General features: G+C 42.6%; 1 protein-coding gene across 1 annotated transcript in view; it reads right to left on the reverse strand.

Moving 5' to 3' along the window:
• LOC124712908 (ras GTPase-activating-like protein IQGAP1) overlaps positions 1–25,121 on the reverse strand; it is a 346,898-nt gene that overhangs the window by 288,073 nt on the left and 33,704 nt on the right. The window contains exons 3-4 of the mRNA XM_047242907.1: positions 20,451–20,685; positions 7,364–7,508 (exon numbers count right to left, since the gene is read on the reverse strand). Of these exons, the coding sequence (XP_047098863.1) occupies positions 7,364–7,508; positions 20,451–20,685 (380 nt within the window). The remainder of the gene's footprint in view (positions 1–7,363; positions 7,509–20,450; positions 20,686–25,121) is intronic.

Here is a 25,121-nt window from a genome sequence, read left to right on the forward strand (position 1 = left end):
CCTTGGATGAGGCCATGCAGCCTTCTTATGGCCACCACTTTATGAAACAGTTTATAAGAGGCAAGCCAATTCACTATGGTTTCAAATGGGGTCTTTAGCTAAATCTAATGGATAGGTCATCAAATGTGAGCCATACAGCCATATGTTGGAGCAAGTCAAAGAGATCCCCATAAGCCAATGGGACATCCTGTAGTTGAAAAGCTCTGTGTGGGCTACATCAGTCAGAACAGCACAGTGTACATTGATAATTGCTTTAACTCTTTGACTCTACTTGAATCGCTTACTTCAAATGGAATCAAATGCATAGGAACCCTGAGAAATGACTGTTTGGAGTAGGCACACATGCCAAATATAAAGAAGGCACCCTGAGGTACTACTCATGTGTTATGTAATACAGAGAATTTTATTGCACTTGTAAGATGGAATGACAATAGTCAAGCGACTCTGGGGACAAATGTAGTGGATAAAGATATATTAGGTGAAAGTACACGCTTGAGGTGGAACAGAGAATAAAGAAAGAAAGTTTCCATACCACAGCCTTCCCTTGTACAGGAATATAATCAACACATGGGAGGGTAGATCTTTTTGGAAATCTATGAAGTGTATACTGCATTCAAATAATATCACAGAAATGGTACTGGGCAATGATCAGGTTCTGCCTAAATGGTGCTGTTGTGAATATGTGGATCCTATACCAGCAGCTAAATAGCAATGTAAGCTTAAAGGATTTTGTCAGACGCATTATTTTTCAATTCTGACTTCATCCAACACAGAAAAACCAAGAGGTGTGAGGCCAAGATTTCTGTCACAGGTGCAAGAAGATGTAAGATTTGATAATGCTGGACACATGATTGATGAGCAGAGCACACAAATAAGATGTGGACAGTGTGGTAAATGCACATAATTTCACTGTGTAAAATGCAATGTGGGACTCCGTCCAAAGCATTGTTTCATTTTGTATCACCAGTGCTAAGAAGACTAAGTGGTCTAATAAAATATTATTTTTATCATTTGTCCTATATTATTGCAATGTCTTGCTTTATTCATGCAATGCAGTACAGTTATTTTGTTGGGTCTACTATATGAATTTGCCATATATACTTAATGTATAAATAAATAATGTAACCTTAAAATATAAATAAAATGAACATTACAATACCTGTAAATTATTATTGTACTTTTTCTTGATTTATTCATGTAATGAATGATAAGCACGAAAATTCGGCATATTACTTGTGATAAAATTGCGTAAGGAATCTTACTCCTTACTGCCCACTGTATGATATATCATACCTCAATAATTTTACCCCTTACTATGCACTCATATGATATATCATATGAAAAAAAAAAAAAAAAAAAAAAAAAAAAAAAAAAAAAAAAAAAAAAAAAATAAAATTTAAGGCCACCATCATAAATTAACATTCATAATGTGATTATAAACCCATGTGGGTGGTGGATCTGAAATTTTATCAAAACCTAAGAAAAAATTAATTCTGGGATATAATTGGTTCAAGCACTGTGCTGCACATGTTAGCCCTGTACTTAGCCATATTTGTAATGTTTCCTTTAGGAATGATCAGTTCCCTGAACGATTAAAGTACTCAGTAGTAAAGCCGCTTTATAGAAAGAGAGAAAGGGACAATGCAGACAATTTTAGACCTATTTCTATGCCATCAGTGTTTGCTAAAGTTATTGAAAAGGCTGTGTATTACATGTCAGACAATTTGCTATCAAATGTACAGTTCAGCTTCAGAAGTCGTTTAACAACTGAAAATGCTATATTCTCTTTTCTCTGTGAGGCAATGCATGCGTTAAACAAAATGTTTCAAACACTAGGCATATTTTTTGATTTAACTAAGGCATTTGATTGTGTTGATCACAAAATATTGCTCCAGAAGTTGGACCATTACGGAATACAGCGAGTAGCTCACAATTGGTTCACCTCTTACTTTAGCCAGAGACAGCAAAAGTTTACAGTGTTGAGAATGGCTGTGATGTGGGGTGTGAGTGGAGTACAGTCAAATGAGATCTGCTCCAGGGATCAGCGCTGGGACCACTCCTGTTCCTTATTTATATAAATGATGTGCCCTCCAGCATTAAGGGTAACACTAAATTATTTCTGTTTGCTGATGACACTAGCTTGGTAGTGAAGGATGTTGTGTGCAACACTGGCTCAGTTCATGATGTAAGTTCATGGCTTCTAGAAAATAAACTAATGCTTAATCACAGTAAGACTCCGTTTTTGCAATTTCTAATGCACAAGTCCACAAAACCTGAAGTTTTAATTTCACAGAATGGGCATATGATTAGTGAAATTGAACAGTTCAAATTTCTAGGTGTTCAGATAGACAGTAAACTGTCTGGAAAGCCCAGATTCAGGATCTTGTTCAAAGACTTAATACTGCCATTTTTACTATTATAACAGTATCTGAAGTAAGTGATTGTTCAACACAAAAATTAGTCTACTTTGCTTATTTTCATTCACTTATGTCATATGGTATTATGTTTTGGGGTAACTCTTCCAAATTTGAAAGGATGTTTTTGGCTCAGAAATGGGTGGTTCAGGCAGTAAGTGATGTAAGTTTGTGAACCTCTTGTTGACCCCTGTTCACTATATATATAATAGAGGGAAACATTCCACGTAGGAAATATATATCTAAAAACAAAGATGATGTGACTTACCAAATGAAAGTGCTGGCAGGTCGACAGACACACAAACAAACACAAACATACACACAAAATTCAAGCTTTCGCAACAAACTGTTGCCTCATCAGGAAAGAGGGAAGGAGAGGGAAAGACGAAAGGATGTGGGTTTTAAGGGAGAGGGTAAGGAGTCATTCCAATCCCGGGAGCGGAAAGACTTACCTTAGGGGAAAAAAAGGACGGGTATACACTCGCACACACACACATATCCAACCACACATATACAGACATATTTAAAGACAAAGAGTTTGGGCAGAGATGTCAGTCGAGGCAGAAGTGCAGAGGCAAAGATGTTGTTGAATGACAGGTGAGGTATGAGTGGCGGCAACTTGAAATTAGCGGAGATTGAGGCCTGGTGGATAACGAGAAGAGAGGATATATTGAAGAGCAAGTTCCCATCTCCGGTGTTCGGATAGGTTGGTGTTAGTGGGAAGTATCCAGATAACCCGGACAGTGTAACACTGTGCCAAGATGTGCTGGCCGTGCACCAAGGCATGTTTAGCCACAGGGTGATCCTCATTACCAACAAACACTGTCTGCCTGTATCCATTCATGCGAATGGACAGTTTGTTGCTGGTCATTCCCACATAGAATGCGTCACAGTGTAGGCAGGTCAGTTGGTAGATCACGTGGGTGCTTTCACACGAGGCTCTGCCTTTGATCGTGTACACCTTCCGGGTTACAGGACTGGAGTAGGTGGTGGTGGCAGGGTGCATGGGACAGGTTTTACACCGGGGGCGGTTACAAGGGTAGGAGCCAGAGGAAAGGGAAGGTGGTTTGGGGATTTCATAGGGATGAACTAAGAGGTTACGAAGGTTAGGTGGACGGCGGAAATACACTCTTGGTGGAGTGGGGAGGATTTCATGAAGGATGGATCTCATTTCTGGGCAGGATTTTAGGAAGTCGTATCCCTGCTGGAGAGCCACATTCAGAATCTGATCCAGTCCCGGAAAGTATCCTGTCACAAGTGGGGCACTTTTGTGGTTCTTCTGTGGGAGGTTCTGGGTTTGAGAGGATGAGGAAGTGGCTCTGGTTATTTGCTTCTGTACCAGGTTATATATATATATATATATATATATATATTAGAGGGAAACATTCCATGTGGGAAAAATACATTTAATATGGAATGTAGTTGAATTAAGTCAGGTGATGCTAAGGGAATTAGATTAGGAAATGGGGCACTTAAAGTAGCATACAAGTTTTGCTACTTGGGGAGCAAAATAACTGATGATGGTCAAAGTAGAGAGGATATAAAGTGTAGACTGGGTATGGTAAGGAAGGCGTTTCTGAAGAAGAGAAATTTTTTAACATCATGTATAGATTTAAGTGTCAGGAAGTCTTTACTGAAAGTATTTGTTTGGAGTATAGCCATGTACAGAAGTGAAACATGGACGATAAATAGTTAACACAAGATGAGAATAGAAGCTTTCGAAATTTAGTGCTACAGAAGAATGCTGAAGATTAGATGGGTAGCAACACATGAGCAGGTACTGAATAGAATTGGGGAGAAGAGGAATTTGTGGCACAACCTGACTAAAACAAAGGATTGGTTGGTAGGACCCATTCTGAGGCATCAAGTACTAGAGGGAAGTGTGGAGGGTAAAAATCATAGAGGCAGACCAAGAGATGAATACACTAAGCAGATCCAGAAGGATGTAGGTTGCAGTAGTTACTCGGAGATGAAGAAGCTTGCACAGGATAGAGTAGCATGGAGAGCTGCATTAAACCTGTGTCTGGACTGAAGAAGAGGAAGAGGAAGAAGAAGAAGAAGAAGAAGAAGAAGAGGAAGAAGAAGAAAACGACGACAACAACAACATAACAGGAAATGACCTGATCGTAAGTTTCAGCACTAAAAAAGAACAGTCACTGAAAAAATACATCATGCATTATTTCACATCAGCTCTAAAAAGGAAACAGTGTAGAGAAGAGAGATAGTAGTGGAATTACCAGGATACGTGCATCACATGACACAGCTTTGTGACAATAACAAGCACACACGTTGATTAAATGCTGAGTTCAGAGAGAAAAGTTGTTACACAACTGCAGACCACATCAGCAGACACCCCTTCCCACCCCCCCTCCCTCCCACTACTACCAGCGCGGAAATGGACAACAATCGAATACGAAAGCAAAGGAGACCTCACACATCACACGTTCCCGTGGGTTAAGTGGCATGTCAACAGAAAATGATTTCATTTCATAAAATTTAAATTAGATGGACACCAATGTACATAACTATAGATAAACAACAGACTGCCATTATGAACAACGTAGGATATACCCTGAGGCGATAGAAGTCATGAGATACCTCCTAACATCACGTCAGACCTCCTTTCACTATGGTTGCAAATGGGGTTAGTGCAGTAACTTGATGTGGCTTGGACTCAAAAAGTTGCTGGACATCCTATCGAGGAATACTGAGCGATGCTGCCTCAATAGCCATCCATAATTGTGAAAGTGTTGCCAGTGCAGGATATTGTTCACGAACTGATCTTTCAATTGTGTCCCAAAAATGTACAATGTGTGGTGACCTGGGTGGCCAAATTGTTAGCTGGAGCTGTCCGGAATGTTCTTCAAACCAGTCGTAAACAAATGGGACCCAGTGACATGGCACATTGTCATCTATGAAAATTTCATTGTTGTTTTGGAACATAAAGTCCATGGATGGTTATAACAGGCCTCCAAGTATCCAAACAACCATTTCCAATTGATGATCAATTCAGTTGGACCAGGTTCGATCAGAGGAAGCAGTCCAATCTCTCTAAACACAGCCCACACCATTATCAAGCCACTACCAGCTTGCACAGTGCCTTTGTTGACAAACTGGGTCTGTGGCTTAAGTGGGTCTGCACCACTATTGAACCCCACCATCAGTTCTTACCAAATGAAATCAGGACTCATCTGACCATGCCAAAGTAATTTATTGCAACTTGATTGCTCTATGAGATAATTTTTTTAAAAAAAGTCTGTACCAGCAACATATTCACTTCAATTAAACCAACATTCTAAAGTGAAAATAATTCTCATATAATGCTGACAGTCCTCTTGCAGCAATTCTTACAAATGGTTCTACCAGTGATAGATGATCACTGGAAGACTCATACTTTGATTAGGGCAAATATTAATAACAGGAATCAATGGATGTATTTATTTATGCACTAACTTTGTGAGATTCAATTGTATTCATTCATGTTTTGAATGGTTTGTTTCAAGTAAAAACATTGGGCACAATGATGGGACATCTGCAAAAAGTGGAGGCCTTACATACTGGGCACCAAGTCACCTGTACAGCATATTTCCGCCCATGCAGAGAGTGCCCTAGGGGTACCATTCATCAATAGTTTCAAGGCCTCCACAAACTTTGTATTAGTCAATGTTAAACATCAGAATTACATCGTAATGAATTAACAATTTCTGAAAGATTTTGTATGAATCTTAGTTAGCTTAGCTGTTCACAGACCTTCAAAAAGTTAGAAACTTGCATGAGAAATACAAAATCTTTATGTGGTTAATGTAAGGAGACTAATGAATACTATTTGAGCAAATACACCTGAGAATTTTACTTAATGCACAACTTAGTGTTTCAAAGATATTTTGGAAACTATGAGGGTGGTTTGATAAGGCTAATAAATCTCCATGAACAAATGGAACATTTTTGTTGCACCTTCATGGTTGGTAAGCTTGATTATTACAAGGATTATATAAAGAATTTCAACAATGTACAGCATGTAGTTCATTGTTGACAGCCATCTGAATTGGTCAGGGTGTAAACTGTGATTGAAAACAGGGAAAACTGAGTTTCTTGCTATTACTAAATATTTTCATTTACAGGGTTGGACCGCCACACAAATCAAAACAGAACTGGATTACTTTTACGCAGGCTCTGCACCATCATTGAAGGCCATTTACTTTTGGATTAATGAATTTAAACCTAATCAGACAAGCACTGAAGATGAAGTGCGCTCCAGGCATCCAATTGAGGTCACCACAAAGGAAACCAGTGACGAAATTTATGATACAGTAATGCAAGACCATTGAACAAAAATTGTGCAATTGCTGGTACTGTAGGCACCTCAACTGAGTGAATGCATAATATGTTGCCCAGAGATTTGGCTCTGCTGTGTGCAAGGTAGGTGCCGCAATTGCTCACAGACTACCAAAAGCACACCCAGTACAACATTTCAACATAATGTGTGGTCGATTAATTGCACCCCGTAAGACTTTTTGCACTGATCTGTGACTGTTGACGAAACCTGGACACATCATTACACACAAGAATCAAAATAGCAGTCAAAAGAATAGACAAAGACTGGTGAAAGAGTATCCATAGAAAAATCTACAAATAATATTACAGGCCATAAATGGTTGGGCGCATTTAACAATGGACTGAAACTTTTGTAAGAGGGACAAATATATGAACAAAAAAATTTAGAACTAATCGTAACAGAACACCACACAAACTGATATAATTGAAAAAACAAAGAGAACACTACTTTAGTTGTAACAAAAGAAAATGCTCCAATATGTTTTCTGAGTTACTAAGAAAACAATGGAGCAGGAGAAAATAGCTATGTTTAACAACCAGCAAAATGTGACACCTGTAACATAAAATAAAGTGTGTTTGGTTTCATTGGTATTCGGACTGAACACAGCACACACCTGTGAATTCTGCTTTCCCATATAGATCTTGCACAAGAGGTGCTTTCCCTGATTTAAAAAGATGGGTACTGAGAGCATGCACACAGTAGATCACTCTTGGCATGTTCTTCTTATCATATATATCTGTAGTTTCAGGATGGAATGTCTGCAAAAATACAATGGATTAATGTAGAAGGTAAGCTATAATGTAAAATTAAGATATAATGTAAAATACAAGATATTTCAAAAGAAAACACACAAAATACACAACTAAAAAAAAGTAATGAAAATGTCTGGCTTAAACAATGAAAAGAACAACAGTCATAATGACTATAAGCTTATAACGTTCTTTAGGTGGAGTAACAAAGTTCATAAATACATCGCTGAAATATTTTACTCATCTTCAGCAATTGTAGTTGTATAAATCGAAATAATCAGCAACCAGTTGCATAAAAGAAATTTAATTAATTAACTGGTTTCGGGCACTTGTGCCCTTCTTCAGAAGGTTATAGGTATAATATTATTTGTGTATGTCAACAATAAGACACATACAGCAAAATGCCGTGGTCACGTGGTTCATAGTGCCTGTATACACCATTTTTGTGCAGGCCTATGAACCACATGACCATTGCATTTTGCTGTATGCATCTTCTTGCTAACACTCACAAATAATGCAATAGGTATAACCTTCTAAATAAGGGTGCCAAGTGCCTGAAACCTATTCTTTTATGCAACTGGTTGCTGTTTATTTCAGTTTATGTAACTGAAGTAGTTAATTTTATGCTCGTAGAGGAAAAAAATTATTCATCAAGTTAGAAACATCTTTGTCTTTAAAAATGCTATGCGCACCAATAAGTACATTGAAATAAGTGGAAACCAATCAAGTTTCCATTTGACGGAAAGATCATATTGTACTAGTCTAAGAAAGTTTTGTTTGCAGTAGTCTTTGAGTTGTTTATCTATTAATGCAATGCAAAATGTGTTCAGAAGAGAGTACTCAACAGCAACACACACTATACAGATATTGTATTTCAAACACACTAGTTATTATGCATAGAAAGAAGCAAAAGGTGGCAAGTATGCCTAATGAGCGAGTGAACTTTACAAGACTTGTGTTCTGTAGTACACAATGAAATATCCTTTTCAGGATGTGGGGTGCAGAGGACAGATAGATTGACTGACTGATGGAGAAAGAAAGAGAAAAAGAGAGAGAGAGAGATAGGGCAGAAAATATTTAGAGGGCTTTGAGATGTAATGCTTTGAAGGGACAGGAAATAAAATGTACCAATTAAATAATAAACCAAGAATGTTGAAAGAAGCTTATGAGAGAAAATCTATTTACATCAATATCCTCCACAAAAGCAGCAATTTGGCAGGGGGGGGGGATGCATATTTTGAGATGTGTCTTTTGCATAATGCTACGTGAATGGAAGACGGAAGAAAAATATGGAACGGGAAGAAGAGCATAACTGGTATTACTTGGCAAAACCAAACTGGTAACCAGGCCCTGGTGGCAGCATTGTCATGTTTACAACCGAATGCAGAGAGAGGTGGTACAAATTGCATACACTCTGGTCCTCTTGTAAGTGATGCACTGTGACATGCTACAAGTCTCTAAGTGCCACTGAGTAAAGTGTACATTTAGAATAAGAACAGAAACACAACATACAATATTTCTCACATTAGTCGTTCATGAAGCTTTGCTAGCAGTATCCACAGAACTACCATATTTTCAACAGCAGTGACTGTTGATTCATCATCTGCTATTTCAGTCAGGGATTATAACGTCTCCTTTTTGTTCAAACCTTTGTTCACCGATTTTATTTTATTTTCAGTTCTGTTCTTCATTACAGTATGTCTCCTCTAGTAGCCATTCATTACATACCAAGGGCATTTCAAGTGTTCTGGTGTCACAAAGGCAAGTTGGTAGAGGAGAACAAAAGATACAGAAGTTGACTGCTTAGCCTATTGATTAGCAGATCTAATAATGCTGATTTCCTGGGTTCGATTCCCAGCATTAACTTCAATTATTATTGTTTTTTTTTCTCTCTCTTGGAGAGGTCTGAAAGGAAGTTACTCAACCTTGTAAGGCTAACCGATATACTGCTTGAATACATAAGCAGCAAAACTGGTTTTCCAGTCACTGTACTAGAATTACTTCAAAACGGTTGCACCACGCAAGGTCAAACACAATGTTTGTTTATTAGCAGTAAAAGTGTCAGCCATGATTTTTTCAGGTTACAGAGTGAGATGGTTGATGAATTACATTACAAATCTTATTCTTTCAACAAAAATAATCAATTTTTGAAAATATATATTGTAATTGGATAGATATTAAATCCACTCACCAAGTGGAATTAAAAAACTTTTGGAGCCAATGGTTCCTTCTTCTGGCAGAAGGGTTGAAGGGGAAGGAAGAAGGATGTATGAAAAGGACTGTTGAGGTTTAGGACATGTGGAGTGTTTGGAAAAGTCATCCAGGACAGTTATGTCCCCGCTGACCAGGAATACTGGGCGATTGTTCTGAACTCACCTAAACCGCCTTAGTCATTTTCCTACATCCCTCTTCCTTCCCCTTCAATCCTTCGCCAGAACAAGGAGCCATTTGCTCTCAAAGTTTCTCAATACCTTTTTATACATATGTTTTCCTATCGCTGCATGGCGATTAAATTTATCCATCCAATTACATTACATATTTTCAAAAATTGATTACTTTATTTGATATATTAGCCCATGTGGTCATCATTCTTTCTTATGTAAACCCCTTATGAGTCTTAGTTGTCATCTACCTTGTTCAAATTGTCATGTTTTCAACCTTAAATGGTAGTTCGCCTGTTTATGTCTGTACTGCCTATATTAACCAACAAATTTCCCATAGATCTTTTCTAATATTGATTTCAATGCATTTAGATGTGCCTATAGTTATTTATGAATTCACTTATAACACTTTGTTTACAGTTCACTACATTGCAGAGCCTTCTCCCAAATGCCTTTTGCCAACTTATTTGTAAATTTGGCAGCAATTTTCATTCCCATCCTCCATTTATCTTGTGTCTATGCAATTCTTTCACGTTTTTGTGTGTTTGTCTTTTTCCAAACTGCACTGACTGACTTTTACTGCATCTCCTGCATTCTTTATGTGCTGAACACAGTGGAGTAAGTTTTCTCTGATGACTTCCTCTTTCTGTTTGCCTTGTTTCTAAAATTTTGTCTTTTTCATTACTTGCAATTTTTTTGTTTCACACAGTCCATTTTTCTGGTGGGAAATTCTCCCCCACTCATTACCTCTTGTTAACGAATGTATGTTCTCATGATTTTTCACACAAATTTTTCCGCTGTTTTCCTTGCTTTTTTCCCCTTTCTTCTCTCCCCCACCCTGCTTCTCAGCTTCATTTGCCACTCACTCCATCTCTAACACTCCAGACCCTCCTCTCTTGCCAGGATGGATCCCATCACATATTACATTCGGTCCTTTCAGAAACATGCTTTTGGATGATCAAAACTAAGAGCCCACATTCTGTTTCTTGAAAGTTGCTTGTCCTTGGATGTTACCCCCAAAGGCTTAACACTGAAATCCCTTTCTCTGGCTGTACTCCAACTCTACAGTCCATTTTCCAGTTTTAAATACAGCAATCTATTGCACTTACATGGCTAATCTGTGACCTATATGCCATATCTGCCAATTTCCGCTCAACAAGACTTCTCTCCTATAAAATACTGCAGTATTATCTGCCCCTCATCTTTCCATGGATGCTATCGTCCACCAAGAAAACTTCAAACTGGAACAACAGGTCACACTTCACTTCAAAAAGCTATAACTACTGTAGCATTTCCCTTTCTGTTCTCATCCAGCTCTCAAAACAATCACACCATTCCCCTCCAACAAATCAAGCTTGGCCAACCTTCTTAACATCCCGCAGTCTTCATCCTTGCTTCCCAAAGTAATGATAACTGATGATCATACAAACCAGTCAGAACAGCATAGTGTTCTCAACTTCTCATCAAACCCTCTCACCCTTCCTGAATTATCTGTATTATGCAAGGCTCTCACTTTCAGCCCTAAATCTGCACTTAATCATGCTGCTTTGGTGAAGGATCTACTTTCCTTCACACTAATGTTAACTGGAAGTACCAATTTGCAACATAATCCCAAAACTTGCCAACAGCAAACCTGACATTGAACCTTCCCTTGAACAGTTCAGACCACGAAACCAAATTGATCCACCATCACTACTTTAAAATCATCCCTTACAAGTCCTCCAAGAATTTCTAACATCCAACATTATTTGACAGCCCTTCCTCAGGTCCCTACAACCTGTCCTCTGCAGGAACTCCAATCTCTTTATTCCCTAAAACCTGATAACTCCATCATTATCCTCGCTGCAGGCATGGAATCTACCACTGTGTTACTTGACTGACAGAAGTATATAAATGAGGGTCTACACCAGCTGTATGACACATCAACATACAGCATCTGCCATCAAGAGAAAATCCCTGTAATACAAACTGATGTACAATCCATCCTGAGGCTAGTTGCCCGAGACTGCAGTCGTGTGTGTGTGTGTGTGTGTGTGTGTGTGTGTGTGTGTGTGTGTGTGTGTGTGTGTGTGAGAGAGAGAGAGAGAGAGAGAGAGAGAGAGAGAGTCGCACGTGTGTCACGAAGGCCTTACTGGCCAAAAGCTTTATTTGTGACAGTCTTTTTGTTGCACCTATCTGCGACTCAGCACCTTCGCTATATGGTGAGCAGCAGTTTTCCTTTTCATAATATTGTTACATACCATCCTGGATTTTTCATTGTTTGATTTGGATACTGTTTTATTAACCTTTCCTTCAATGACTGTACAATCTATGTGAGTAACTCTGCCACTGCACTCTTGGTTATTTGCACTGATCCTACTAATGCATAAACAACACAAAGCTCAACAATTGGTCATCCCAACAACAGGAACATTGGGGCAAATAAAAGTGTGACAAAATGCAACATAAATTGGGGTGTTGTGTACATTTCTTGAGCATTTATCACCAAATACTCAATAAGATTTTCAGCAATGGGACATTAGGCTGACACACTACAGAGGAAGAGATTGAGACTATAAAAGTTCATGTTAGTGACCTTACAGTTTGGTCCCCCAGCTGAGGAGTTGTCCCACTCTAGCACAATGAAAAAGAACTGTCCCACTTCAATTCAGTCATAGCAAACTTAGGCCACACCCTTTGAGCTAACTGTGGACCTCAGAGTGTAATCAGTTTGCCCATCGACACACTAGCAAAACATCTGCCAGCATTATTGGCATCCAATCTCTGTGGTGGTACATGTTGCTATTCAAGGTAGCAACATTCCCCATTTCCTTTCTACTGTGCCGATGGAAGATGGTCAAGTAGAAACCTTAATTTATGGAGACAGTGACAGAGGAAAGACTGTATACTGTACATGTATTTTTTATTTATGTGCAGATACAAAGCGCAAATGTAAGCACAGTACAGCCACAAGACACGAAGGAGGGCGAGTGTTTTACTGGTGAGGAAGGAGCCATTTGCACTATAACGTCACGACTTGGGGTGCCATGGACACTGAAGAAGGAGAAGTCAGGATGACAATGGCTGTTGTTCTGAAAAGAAAAACAAAAAAAAAACAAAAAAAATGTATGGAATTAATTAATTAATTCTTGACTTTGGGATATTAACAATCTGTCTGTCGATGATTTTCTTTATTAAGAGCTTAGATGTCAATGTTTAATAGATATGTTGAAAATGTTATGAGGACTGTTAAACAAAAAAAGATTTTGAAAATAAATGGTTGCATCATTTTGTAGCTAGTGGGTAGCAAATGTAACCTTCCATTATCATAACGCTTTCCTGCAGATGGTGGCACTCCATACCACAACCACAACATCAAGGAATAAAATGAGTGCAGAAAGAGAAAATTTACATGTAAATATAGTTACTAACATATGACTAAGATCACATTCATTGATCTCAGCCTCAAGCCTCAGTAGGGTGTTTACATTTCGAGCCATGCGGCTGCAGCTGTAGCGGTTATAAAGCTCAGTACTGCCAAAGTTATTTGCGCACTGTTATACAGTTATTAAATTTAACAGTTTTCAACGGTGCTTGGTACTCTTTGTGGCAAAATAAAGATTTAATAAACCTTTGGAAAAATTCACTCGCTGTGTTGTTTTAGTTTTCTGTGCGTTGAAGTGGTTTAGTAAATTTCGTGCTTTAGTTTTCAGCTGATGTTTCTCATTGTTTCTAGTGAAATATTTCAGTAAAATTTTCATTCACTGTTTTAACTTTGTTGAGGGTTCCATTGGCCACTTGACTTTTTGGTTTTAGCTAAACATTTTGTGATTTTTCTTGGTATTGGTATTAGTTATAGTTTAGTAGTATTAAGAAAAGTAGTTGCTATCTTAGTACAGAGAAAATTTCGAGACCACTATTGTTAGTTCTATAAAGACTTCTACCAGTGTAACTGAACTTAGGCAATGCAGACATTTAGTTTTTTTTCAGTAACTGTAAAATTTTACCATGAATAAGAAGTGTGGGCTGTGTTGTATGTTTGTGAGTAGTGGGTTACGGTGTGGGATTTGTTCAAAGTATTTTCATTGGGGGGAATGATGTGGAGAAGCAAGTGGGCATTCTAACGAGATCCTCTCCTGGGAATGCAGAATCTATAGTAGAAATAAGTTGACAGAAGAGCAGGAGCGTAAGACCTGTGCCCTTCAGGGGCAGTTACAATATTCAAAGGAGAAACTAGATAGGCTGAGGAGGGTAAAGGGTGCTGAGGAATGTGAACTGGCAAGTGGCAGGAAGACAGCTAGGAGGAGGACACAGTTGTACTTTGCGTATATGCAGTAGATTTGACCAACTGTCAGAGTTGAGTGGAGAGGAGCCTCTTGTAGTTGTTGGTGTAGGAAACATGCAGCAGTCCTCAACAGTTAGGAGGCCTAGGTCAGTTGCAATGTCTAACGGAAAGAAGAAGGTTCTGTTGCTAGGTAGTTCACACAGTAGAGCTGTGGGCCAGCAGTTGCAGGAAGTGTTGGGGAGTGAGTCTCACGTCACCACCATTGTGAAGCCTAGTGCAGGGTTGGCTCATCATAGGGGAGTTATGTAGGAATTTTACATAGGAAGATAAGGAAGTAATAGTGGGTGGAGCAGGGAAAAGTCTTGATATGGACGGAGAATATGATGTAGGTGGTGGCCTGGTAAAGATAGCTGGTTGGTTGGTTAGTTGCTTTGTGGGGTTGAAGGAACCAGACTACAAGGGCCATCAGTCCCTTTTTCCAAAACCAAACACACCTACACAGAAGAAAATACAAGCAACGCAGATGACAAGGGACGACACAGAACAAGAAAGATACAGACAAAGATCACAAAGGAGGAATTAAAAAAACACACAGTGGTTGGCCAACCATGGTAACAAAAAAAGGAAAAGCCAACCACTAAGAGAGACACTAAAATCCCCAAGCTAAAACCGTAGGCCAAAGGCCAGACTCAACACAAAAAAGACACAAACCCTCAGATCAAGTGATAAAAGCCCCTTGTGTGAATAAAACTCAAAACTAAGCCTGCCATTGCAGCGTCATCTGTTAAAAGTGCAGGGAGCATACCAGGCAGTGCAAATGTCTGACTGAGCACAGTTAAAAGCGGACAGTCCAACAAAATGCGGACCACTGTCAACGCAGAACCACAGCGACAGAGAGGTGGGTCCTCGCAGCGCAATAGATAACTGTGTGTCAGCCAGGGTGGCCAATGTGTAGCCAGCAGAGTGCAATGGAGTCCTTGCAAGAGGCCCACAAGAGGAGTGCCACACACCGGTAGTCTCCTTGATGACCCGAAGTTTGTTGGGTGAAGGCTGGGTGCGCCATTCATCACTCCAGGTACGAAGGACCTTCTACCGCAAAACTGACTGGAGATCACACTCCAAAAGGCCAATCTCCACGGCTGATACATTGACAGCCTGTTTGACCAGCCCATCAACCCGTTCATTACCTGGGATGCCGACATGGCCCAGGGTCCACACAAAGACCATGGAACGGCCGCAACGGGCAAGAGTATCGTGGGACTCCTAGATAGTCATCATCAGATGAGAGCGAGGAAAACACTGGTCGATAGCTCGTAAACCGCTCAGGGAGTCACTACAGATGATGAAGGACTCACCTGAGTAGGAGCGGATATACTCTAGGGCGCGAGAGATGGCGACCAGCTCTGCAGTGAAAACACTGCAGCCAGCCGGCAATGAGCATTGTTCAGAATGATCCACAAGAGTAATAGCATAACTAACTCGACCAGCAACCATCAAACTATCAGTATAGACTACGTCAGAGCCATGAAACATGGCAAGGATGGAAAGAAAGCGGCAACAGAGGGCCTCAAGAAGGACTGAGTCCTTTGGGCCTTGTGCCAAACCCAGCCGAAGGCATGGGTGGGGCACACACCACAGGGGTATACATATATGGGCCTGGAAAAGAGGTGGGGGGATGGAAAAACTCAAGCCCAGAGAGAAGAGCCCGGACGCGAACCACGATCGTACACCCTGACTGGGGCCGTCATTCTGGAAGACGGACGACCGAGTTGGGGAACAGGAGACTGTAGTTTGGATACCCGAGTAAGCTACAAACATGTGCAGCGTAAGTGGCCAGTAGTCGAGATCCGCAATGGACAGACACCAGCCTCCACAAGTATGCTATTTACAGGGCTTGTGCGGAAAGCTCCAGTTACGAGTTGGATCCCGCATTGAAGTATGGGGGTCAAGCAACCACAATGCAGAAGGCAATGCCAAACCTTAAGCCAGGCTCCCATAATCGATATGGGACTGAATCAACGCCTGATACAGTCATAAATGGGTAGACTGTTCAGCGCCTCAGCTGGTGTGACAAGCAACGAAGAGTGTTCAGATGGCACCATCACATTTGTTTAAGCTGCCGAATACGAGGGAGCTAACTCAACCGGGCATCAAAAAGCAAGCCCAAAAACTGATGCATCTCCACCACGGCAAGAGGTTCACAGTCAAGGTAAAGCTGTGGCTCAGGTTGAACAGTGCAACACTGGCAGAAATGCATGACACAGGTCTTGGTGGCCGAGAACTGGAAGCTATGTATGACGGCCCAAGACTGCGCCCTGCCGATAGCGCCCTGTAGCTGCCGTTCAGTAACTGCAATGCCAGTGGAGCTATAGTACAGGCAAAAGTCATCAGCATACAAAGAAACCAATATGGACGTTCCCACAGCTGCAGCTAGCCCATTGACAGCAACTAAAAAGAGGCAGACACTCAAGACAGAGCCTTGCGGGACCCCATTCTCCTGGACTCGGGAGGAACTATGGGAGGGACCAACTTGCAAGCGGAAGGAACAAAGCAACAGAAAATGTTGAATAAAAATTGGAAGCAGGCCCCGAAGACCCCACCCATGAAGTGTAGTGAGGATGTGATGTCGCTATGTTGGATCGTATGCCTTCCGCATGTCAAAAAAGACAGCAACCAGGTGCTGATGGCAGGAAAATGCCGTACGGATGGTAGACTCTAGGCAGACCAGACTATCAGTGGCAGAGCGGCCCTTACGGAACCTACCCTGAGACAGATCCAGAAGACCCCGAGACTCAAGTAGCCAACTCAACCTCCGGCTCAACATGCATTCAAGCAACTTGTACAGAACATTGATGATGCTAATGCGGTGGTAGCTGTCCACCTCCAGTGGGTTCTTGCCAGGCTTCAACATTGGGATGATAATGCTTTCCCGCCATTGAGACAGGAACTCACCCTCAACCCAGATATGGTTGAAAAGGTCGAGGTGGTGTTGCTGGCAGTTCACCGAGAGATGTTTGAGCATCTGATAGTGGATGCGATCCGGCCTGGGAGCCGTATCAGGGCAAGCGGCTAGGGTATTTTGGAATTCCCACTCACTGAATGGAGCATTATATGATTTGGGATGGCACATATGGAATGAAAGGCTCTGAAGTTCCAACCGCTCTTTCAGGGAGCAGAAGGCCAGAGGGTAATTCGTACAAGCAGAACTCTGAGCATAATGCTCTGCTAAGAGTTCTGCAATCGTTTCGAAGTCAGTACACACTGCTCCATTCAGGGAAAGTGCAGGTAGGCCGATGGGGGTCCAATAGCCATAGAGTCACCTAATCTTGGCCCAAACCTGCGATGGAGAGGTACGGGTGCCAATGGTGGAGGCTCAATAGTGACAATGGAGGCGAACGAGTCCTAGTCAGCCTTATTCAAAGCCCATCTGGGGGGGCACCCAGGTGAGTGATGCTGGGGCAGTGACAGAAAGATCGGAAAATGGTCACTACTGCACAAGTCATCATGTACACTCCATTGGACAAACATTAGAAGGCCAGGGCTGCAGACCGAAAGGTCGATGGCTGAGTACATGCAATGTGCCATACTGAAATGTGTGGAGGCGCCATCATTTAAAAGAGAAAGGTCGAGCTGTGCCAACACTTGCTCAATGACAGTACCGCGGCCTGTTGCCACCAATCCACCCCACAAAGGGTTATGGGCTATAAGTCACTCAGTAACAGAAAACATAGTAGCAGTTGGGCTATCAGCACAGCCAATATATGATGTTGGACACCAACATCCGGTGGAAGATAGATACTGCAGACGGTAGCAGCCTGTGGTGTCCACAACCTAACAGTGACCCCAATAGCCACTGAGGGCAGGGATTCGCAACACCGGAAACCAAGTTTCCTGGAGAGCAATGCAAAAGAAAGGGTGAAGGCTGAGAAGTTGATGGAGCTCAGCAAGGTAATGGAAAAAACTGCTGCAACTCCACTGGAGTGACATTTTCCACGGCCGAAATAGGCGTGAAGGTACCGAGGAGGCAGATTACGCTGCTGGGTCATCTACTACCACCGAAGGAGAGCCTGAATCGAGGACCTTTTCGTCTGAAGAGGAGGCGAGATTGAGGTCATCGGAGGACGCCAAAATCTGCAAATCATTCTCAGGTGTAGAGCTGGTAGTAGCAGGTGGCACAGAGGCGACCTGAACCTCTGCTTTCGTAGCCAGCTTCTTCTTCTTCTTCTTCTTCTTCTTCTTCTTCTTCTTCTTCTTCCTCTCCTCCTCCCACTGCTACTTAGGAGCAACCTGGGAGGGAGTCTCAGAAAGGGGGCCAGGGACGGACAAAGAGCGGGAAGCTCTGCGATCTGCTGCTCCCAGAACCTTGAGCCACTGACTGATGTCAGCTGTCGCGCTGGAGGATGCCTTAGAAGGTTGACTTCCAAGGGATCCTTTCAGTGCGCGAGAAGCCGGAGGAGACTGGTATATCTCCGACGGAGGCGGGAAGGGGGGGGGAAGGGGTGGTCCCCAATATTCCCGTCAATTTGGGGAGTTGGTCTCCCAAAGGAAGTACCTTGGGAGCACCAGAAGAAGCAGTGTCCCCCATCACAGACACAGGAGAAGAGCCAGGGTGGTCCTGAGGGCCCACTGGAGGGACAGGCATCGCCACCATGGGCAATGAAGCCGCAGTCGTTGCATATGAGGTAGTCATCTGCACATGATGAAGCCGTTCATATCTCCTCTTCGCATTCTGATAGGTGAGCCTGTCCAGGGTTTTTATTTCCATGATTTGTCGCTTATTATGGAGAACAAGGCACTCAGGTGAGCAGGGGGAGTGGTGCTTCCCACAGTTGACACAAGTGGGAGGAGGCACACATAGGTCACCCGGGTGCAGAGGAGGACTGCAATCCCTGCATGTGGTGCTGGAGGTACAGCGAGATGGCATGTGGCCAAAGCTCCAGCACTTGAAGCACCGCATAGGTTGAGGGACGTATGGTTTCATGTCACAACGATAAACCATCACCTCGATCTTTTCACGCAACGAGTCACACTCAAAAGCCAAGATGAAAGCACTAGTAGCAACCCTGTTTTCTTTGGGTTCCCTATGCACGTGCCAGATGAAGTGGACACCCCGTCGCTCTAATTTGGCGCTTAGCTCCTTATCCGACTGCAATATACACACACTGATTGGTACTTGAAGAGCAATAACTTTCATCAAACAAGAGACCTGCCTGAACACATTAGTAAACAGGGAAAACAATATTTTCAATGATGACCATCTACAGTCTGAATTTCAGCATTTGAGAAGTGTGTTCAAGAAAAATGGTTACAGGACAGAAGAGACTGCAAAAGTTTTCACGTGCCACTGATGAAAGGTATCTCTTGAATTGGTGGAAGAGGCCAAGATGGGTGCAATTCTTCCATGCTGTGGAGCAACAATAAGATAGGAGTGTGTTGCATAGACATGGACTGAGACCAGTCTCCCTTGTAACTGCAGTAACATTTATATAGGACAAACTATTCACAGTGTTGCTGAACTTCGTGCAGAGCATTCACAACATATTAAACAAAGGGAACTGGAAAAGTCAGCTACGGCTGTATTTTGTCTAGAAAATGGTCGTAAGACAAGAATCTTCGCTCATGCTCCACCATACTGGAATTTTGTTATAAAGGAGACAGACAAAATTAAACAGCAACAACTTTAACAGAGAGCAGAGGCACATGCTTGGAATGGCACTGGAGCGGGCTTTTGATATTAAGTGAGAGCAAAGACAGATTACAGACACTCGTGGGGAGGCAAGAGGGCAGTTTCAAATGTGTTACCACCACCTTGCACCACCTGATGTCACTCAGTCCAGGGCCGGGACGGTGTTGCTACGAGCAGCTCAACTTGCCTTTTACATGTGCATTACTTCTGCCCTTTCTGGAAGCTTCCAGATGCTGTGTCACACCTATATATGTGGAACACTGGACCAGCTTCAGCAGTCAGTGATTTTAACTCCTGATGATGATGGTGGAGACAGCTATCAAAAGCTCTAGTGTCCTATTCGAAGGGACACAGTTTGTAAACCAAGAGTATTTTATTGTAGAACCTGACTAATTAGATATGTGTGATAATGAGTTATCAAGAAAGCAATGCACTAAAAATTTATCGAGACTTTAACATAGAATTCCAACAGTGTCCCCATAGTGAGCGCAAGACATTTCATACCAAACCATATTTTGCACATCTGATTGTATGCACAACATATCAGTTTCTCACCACAGTTACAGTGTAAAACTGGAACAATAAATTATTTTACATACATATATATCACAGATACTGACCTTTGGTAGTTCCAAAAATTCAAGGGATTTGAGCCAATAGTTAATATTGTCAGTATGGCGAAACTGCAATCCAGCTAATTTGTAACGCCTTTGCTCTGCATCATATATTTTGTTCTTGGGGACTACCTTTGGTGCTAAAACATTACCCAACTTAGCTAAGTAAACTCCATTCCGTAAACCCTCCTCTAGCAATGTAGGTGATGGTAATGGCTCCTGCAACATAGCTTCCAGCCACCTAAAAAAAAAAAAAGCAATAATGAAATCAAAATAATATTTTGTACTCTCTACATAAATAGTAACCATTTTTCATATATAAAATACTAGTTGGTTGGTTGACCTTTTTTGGGAGGCGGCGGGGGAGGGGGGGGGGGGGGGGGGGCAAACAGTGATGTCATTCGCCCCATGATCTAAGGTGACAGAAACTAAGGGAGGAACAACACAAACAGCTCAGTCTAATTGATGGGAAAGGAAAACAGGCTCACAAAGAGACAAAAGGAGTGCCACAGAAGTGCAGGAAGAGTAAAGAAAACGATAGAGGGGGGGGGGAGGGGGGGGGGGGGCAAAGGTGCTATGCATAATGGGGCATTACACCTACATCTATACTCCGCAAGCCACCCAACGGTATGTGGCGGAGGGCACTTCACGTGCAACTGTCATTACCTCCCTTTTCTGTTCCAGTCGCGTATGGTTCGGGGGAAGAACGACTGTCTGAAAGCCTCCGTGTGCGCTCGAATCTCTCTAATTTTACATTCGTGATCTCCTCGGGAGGTCTAAGCAGGGACAAGCAATATATTCGATGCCTCATCCAGAAACGCACCCTCTCGAAACCTGGCAAACAAGCTACACCGCGATGCACAGCGCCTCTCTTGCAGAGTCTGCCACTTGAGTTTGCTAAACATCTCTGTAACGCTATCACGCTTACCAAATAACCCTGTGACGAAACACGCCGTTCTTCTTCGGATCTTCTCTATCTCCTCTGTCAACCCGATCTGGTACGGATCCCACACTGATGAGCAATACTCAAGTATAGGTCGATCGAGTGTTTTGTAAGCCACCTCCTTTGTTGATGGACTACATTTTCTAAGGACTCTCCCAATGAATCTCAACCTGGTACCCGCCTTACCAACAATTAATTTTATATGATAATTCCACTTCAAATCGTTCCGCACGCATACTCCCACATATCTTACAGAAGTAACTGCTACCAGTGTTTGTTCCGCTATCATATAATCATACAATAAAGGAGCCTTCTTTCTATGTATTCGCAAGACATTACATTTGTCTATGTTAAGGGTCAGTTGTCACTTGCTGCACCAAGTGCCTATCTGCTGCAGATCTTCCTGCATTTCGCTACAATTTTCTAATGCTTCAACTTCTCTGTATACTACAGCATCATCCGCGAAAAGCCGCATGGAACTTCCGACACTATCTACTAGGTCATTTATATATATATTGTGAAAAGCAATGGTCCCATAACACTCCCCTGTGGCACGCCAGAGGTTACTTCAACGTCTGTAGACGTCTCTCCATTGATAACAACATGCTGTGTTCTGTTTGTTAAAAACTCTTCAATCCAGCCACACAGCTGGTCTGATATTCGGTAGGCTCTTACTTTGTTTATCAGGCGACAGTGCGGAACTGTATCGAATGCCTTCCGGAAGTCAAGGAAAATAGCATCTACCTGGGAGCCTGTATCTAATATTTTCTGGGTCTCATGAACAAATAAAGCGAGTTGGGTCCCACACGATCGCTGTTTGCGGAATTCATGTTGATTCCTACAGAGTAGATTCTGGGTTTCCAAAAACAACATGATACTCGAACAAAAAACATGTTCTAAAATTCTACAACAGATCGACATCAGAGATATAGGTCTATAGTTTTGCGCATCTGCTCGACAACCCTTCTTGCATCTGCTCGACAACCCTTCTTGAAGACTGGGACTACCTGTGCTCTTCTCCAATCACTTGGAACCTTCCGTTCCTCTAGAGACTTGCGATACACGGCTGTTAGAAGGGGGGCAAGTTCTTTCACGTACTCTGTGTAGAATCAAATTGGTATCCCGTCAGGTCCAGTGGACTTTCCTCTGTTGAGTGATTCCAGTTGCTTTTCTATTCCTTGGACACTTATTTCGATGTCAGCCATTTTTTCGTTTGTGCGAGGATTTCGAGAACGAACTGCAGTGCGGTCTTCCTCTGTGAAACAGCTTTGGAAAAAGGTGTGTAGTATTTCAGCTTTACGCGTGTCATCCTCTGTTTCAATGCCATCATCATCCCGGAGTGTCTGGATATGCTGTTTCGAGCCACTTACTGATTTAACGTAAGACCAGAACTTCCTAGGATTTTCTGTCAAGTCGGTACATAGAATTTTACTTTTGAATTCACTGAACGCTTCACGCATAGCCCTCCTTACGCTAACTTTGACATCGTTTAGGTTCTGTTTGTCTGAGAGGTTTTGGCTGCGTTTAAACTTGGAGTGAAGCTCTCTTTGCTTTCACAGTAGTTTCCTAACTTTGTTGTTGAACCATGGTGGGTTTTTCCCGTCCCTCACAGTTTTACTCGGCATGTACCTGTCTAAAACGCATTTTACAATTGCCTTAAACTTTTTCCATAAACACTCAACATTGTCAGTGTCGGAACAGAAATTTTCATTTTGATCTGTTAGGTTGTCTGAAATCTGCCTTCTATTACTCTTGCTAAACAGATAAACCTTCCTCCCTTTTATTATATTCCTATTAACTTCCATATTCAGGGATGCTGCAACGGCCTTATGATCACTGATTCCCTGTTCTGCACTTACAGAGTCGAAAAGTTCGGGTCTGTTTGTTACCAGTAGGTCCAAGATGTTATCTCCGCGAGTCAGTTCTCTGTTTAATTGCTCGAGGTAATTTTCGGATAGTGCACTCAGTATAATGTCACTCGATGCTCTATCCCTACCACCCGTCCTAAACATCTGAGTGTCCCAGTCTATATTTGGTAAAATGAAATCTCCACCTAAGACTACAATATGCTGAGAAAATTTATGTGAAATGTATTCCAAATTTTCTCTCAGTTTTTCTGCCACTAATGCTGCTGAGTCGGGAGGTCGGTAAAAGGAGCCAATTATTAACCTAGCTCGGTTGTTGAGTGTAACCTCCACCCATAATATTTCACAGGAATTATCCACTTCTACGTCACTACAGGATAAACTACTACTAACAGCGACAAACACGCCACCACCGGTTGCATGCAATCTATCCTTTCTACTGTCTGTGCCTTTGTAAAAATTTCGGCAGAATTTATCTCTGGCTTCAGCCAGCTTTCCGTACCTATAACGATTTCAGCTTCAGCGCTTTCTATCAGCGCTTGAAGTTCTGGTACTTTACCAACGCAGCTTTGACAGTTTACAATTACAATACCGATTGCTGCTTGGTCCCCGCATGTCCTGACTTTTCCCCGCACCCTTTGAGGCTGTTGCCCTTTCTGTACTTTCCCGAGGCCATCTAACCTAAAAAAACGCCCAGTCCACACCACACAACCCCTGCTACCCGTGTAGCTGCTTGCTGCATGTAGTGGACTCCTGACCTATCCAGCGGAACCCGAAACCCCACCACCCTATGGCGCAAGTCGAGTAATCTGCAGCCCACAAGGTCGCAGAACCGTCTCAGCCTCAGATTCAGACCCTCCACTCGGCTGTGTACCAAAGATCCGCAGTCAGTCCTGTCGACGATGCTGCACATGGTGAGCTCTGCTTTCATCCTGCTAGCGAGACTGGCAGTCTTCACCAAATCAGATAGCCGCCGGAAGCCAGAGAGGATTTCCTCCGATCCATAGCGACACACATCATTGGTGCCAACATGAACGACCACCTGCAGATGGGTGCACCCTGTACCCTTCATGGCATCCGGAAGGACCCTTTCCACATCTGGAATGACTCCCCCCGGTATGCACACGGAGTGCACATTGGTTTTCTTCCCCTCTCTTGCTGCCATATCCCTAAGGGGCCCCATTACGCGCCTGACGTTGGAGCTCCAAACTACCAGCAAGCCCACCCTCTGCGACTGCCCGGATCTTGCAGACTGAGGGGCAACCTCTGGAACAGGACAAGCAGCCATCTCCGGCCGAAGATCAGTATCAGCCAGAGACAGAGCCTGAAACAGGTTCGTCAGACAAACTGGAGAGGCCTTCCGTTCAGCCCTCCGGAATGTCTTTTGCCCCCTGCCACACCTCGAGACGACCTCCCACTCTACCACAGGTGAGGGATCAGCCTCAAAGTGGGCAGTATCCCGGGCAGCCACAGTCGTAGTCCGATCGGGGGATGCGTGGGACGAGCTGGCCGTCCCTGACAAACCCCCAGCCGGACGCCCACAGTGATGCCCACTGGCAACAGCCTCAAGCTGTGTGACCGAAGCCAACACGGCCTGAAGCTGGGAGCGAAGGGATGCCAACTCAGCCTGCATCCAAACACAGCAGTTGCAGTTACAGCCAACTCACCTCCATTCTCACACTATACCATGATCGCAACGCGATGGAGACAGCACCAAGGGAAGAAGACATAAGAAAAGGAGAAACTAAACCACACAAAATACCTCAAAAAATGTAGGGAAAAGAGGGGAATGTTGGTATGGAGGCAAGGCAGAAGGCTTCACACACCAACACAAATGCTGATCGAGGGACTCCAATTCCAGAATAAAAT

This window comes from Schistocerca piceifrons, chromosome 1 (genome assembly GCF_021461385.2).
Source record: "Schistocerca piceifrons isolate TAMUIC-IGC-003096 chromosome 1, iqSchPice1.1, whole genome shotgun sequence".
Taxonomy (NCBI): domain Eukaryota; kingdom Metazoa; phylum Arthropoda; class Insecta; order Orthoptera; family Acrididae; genus Schistocerca; species Schistocerca piceifrons.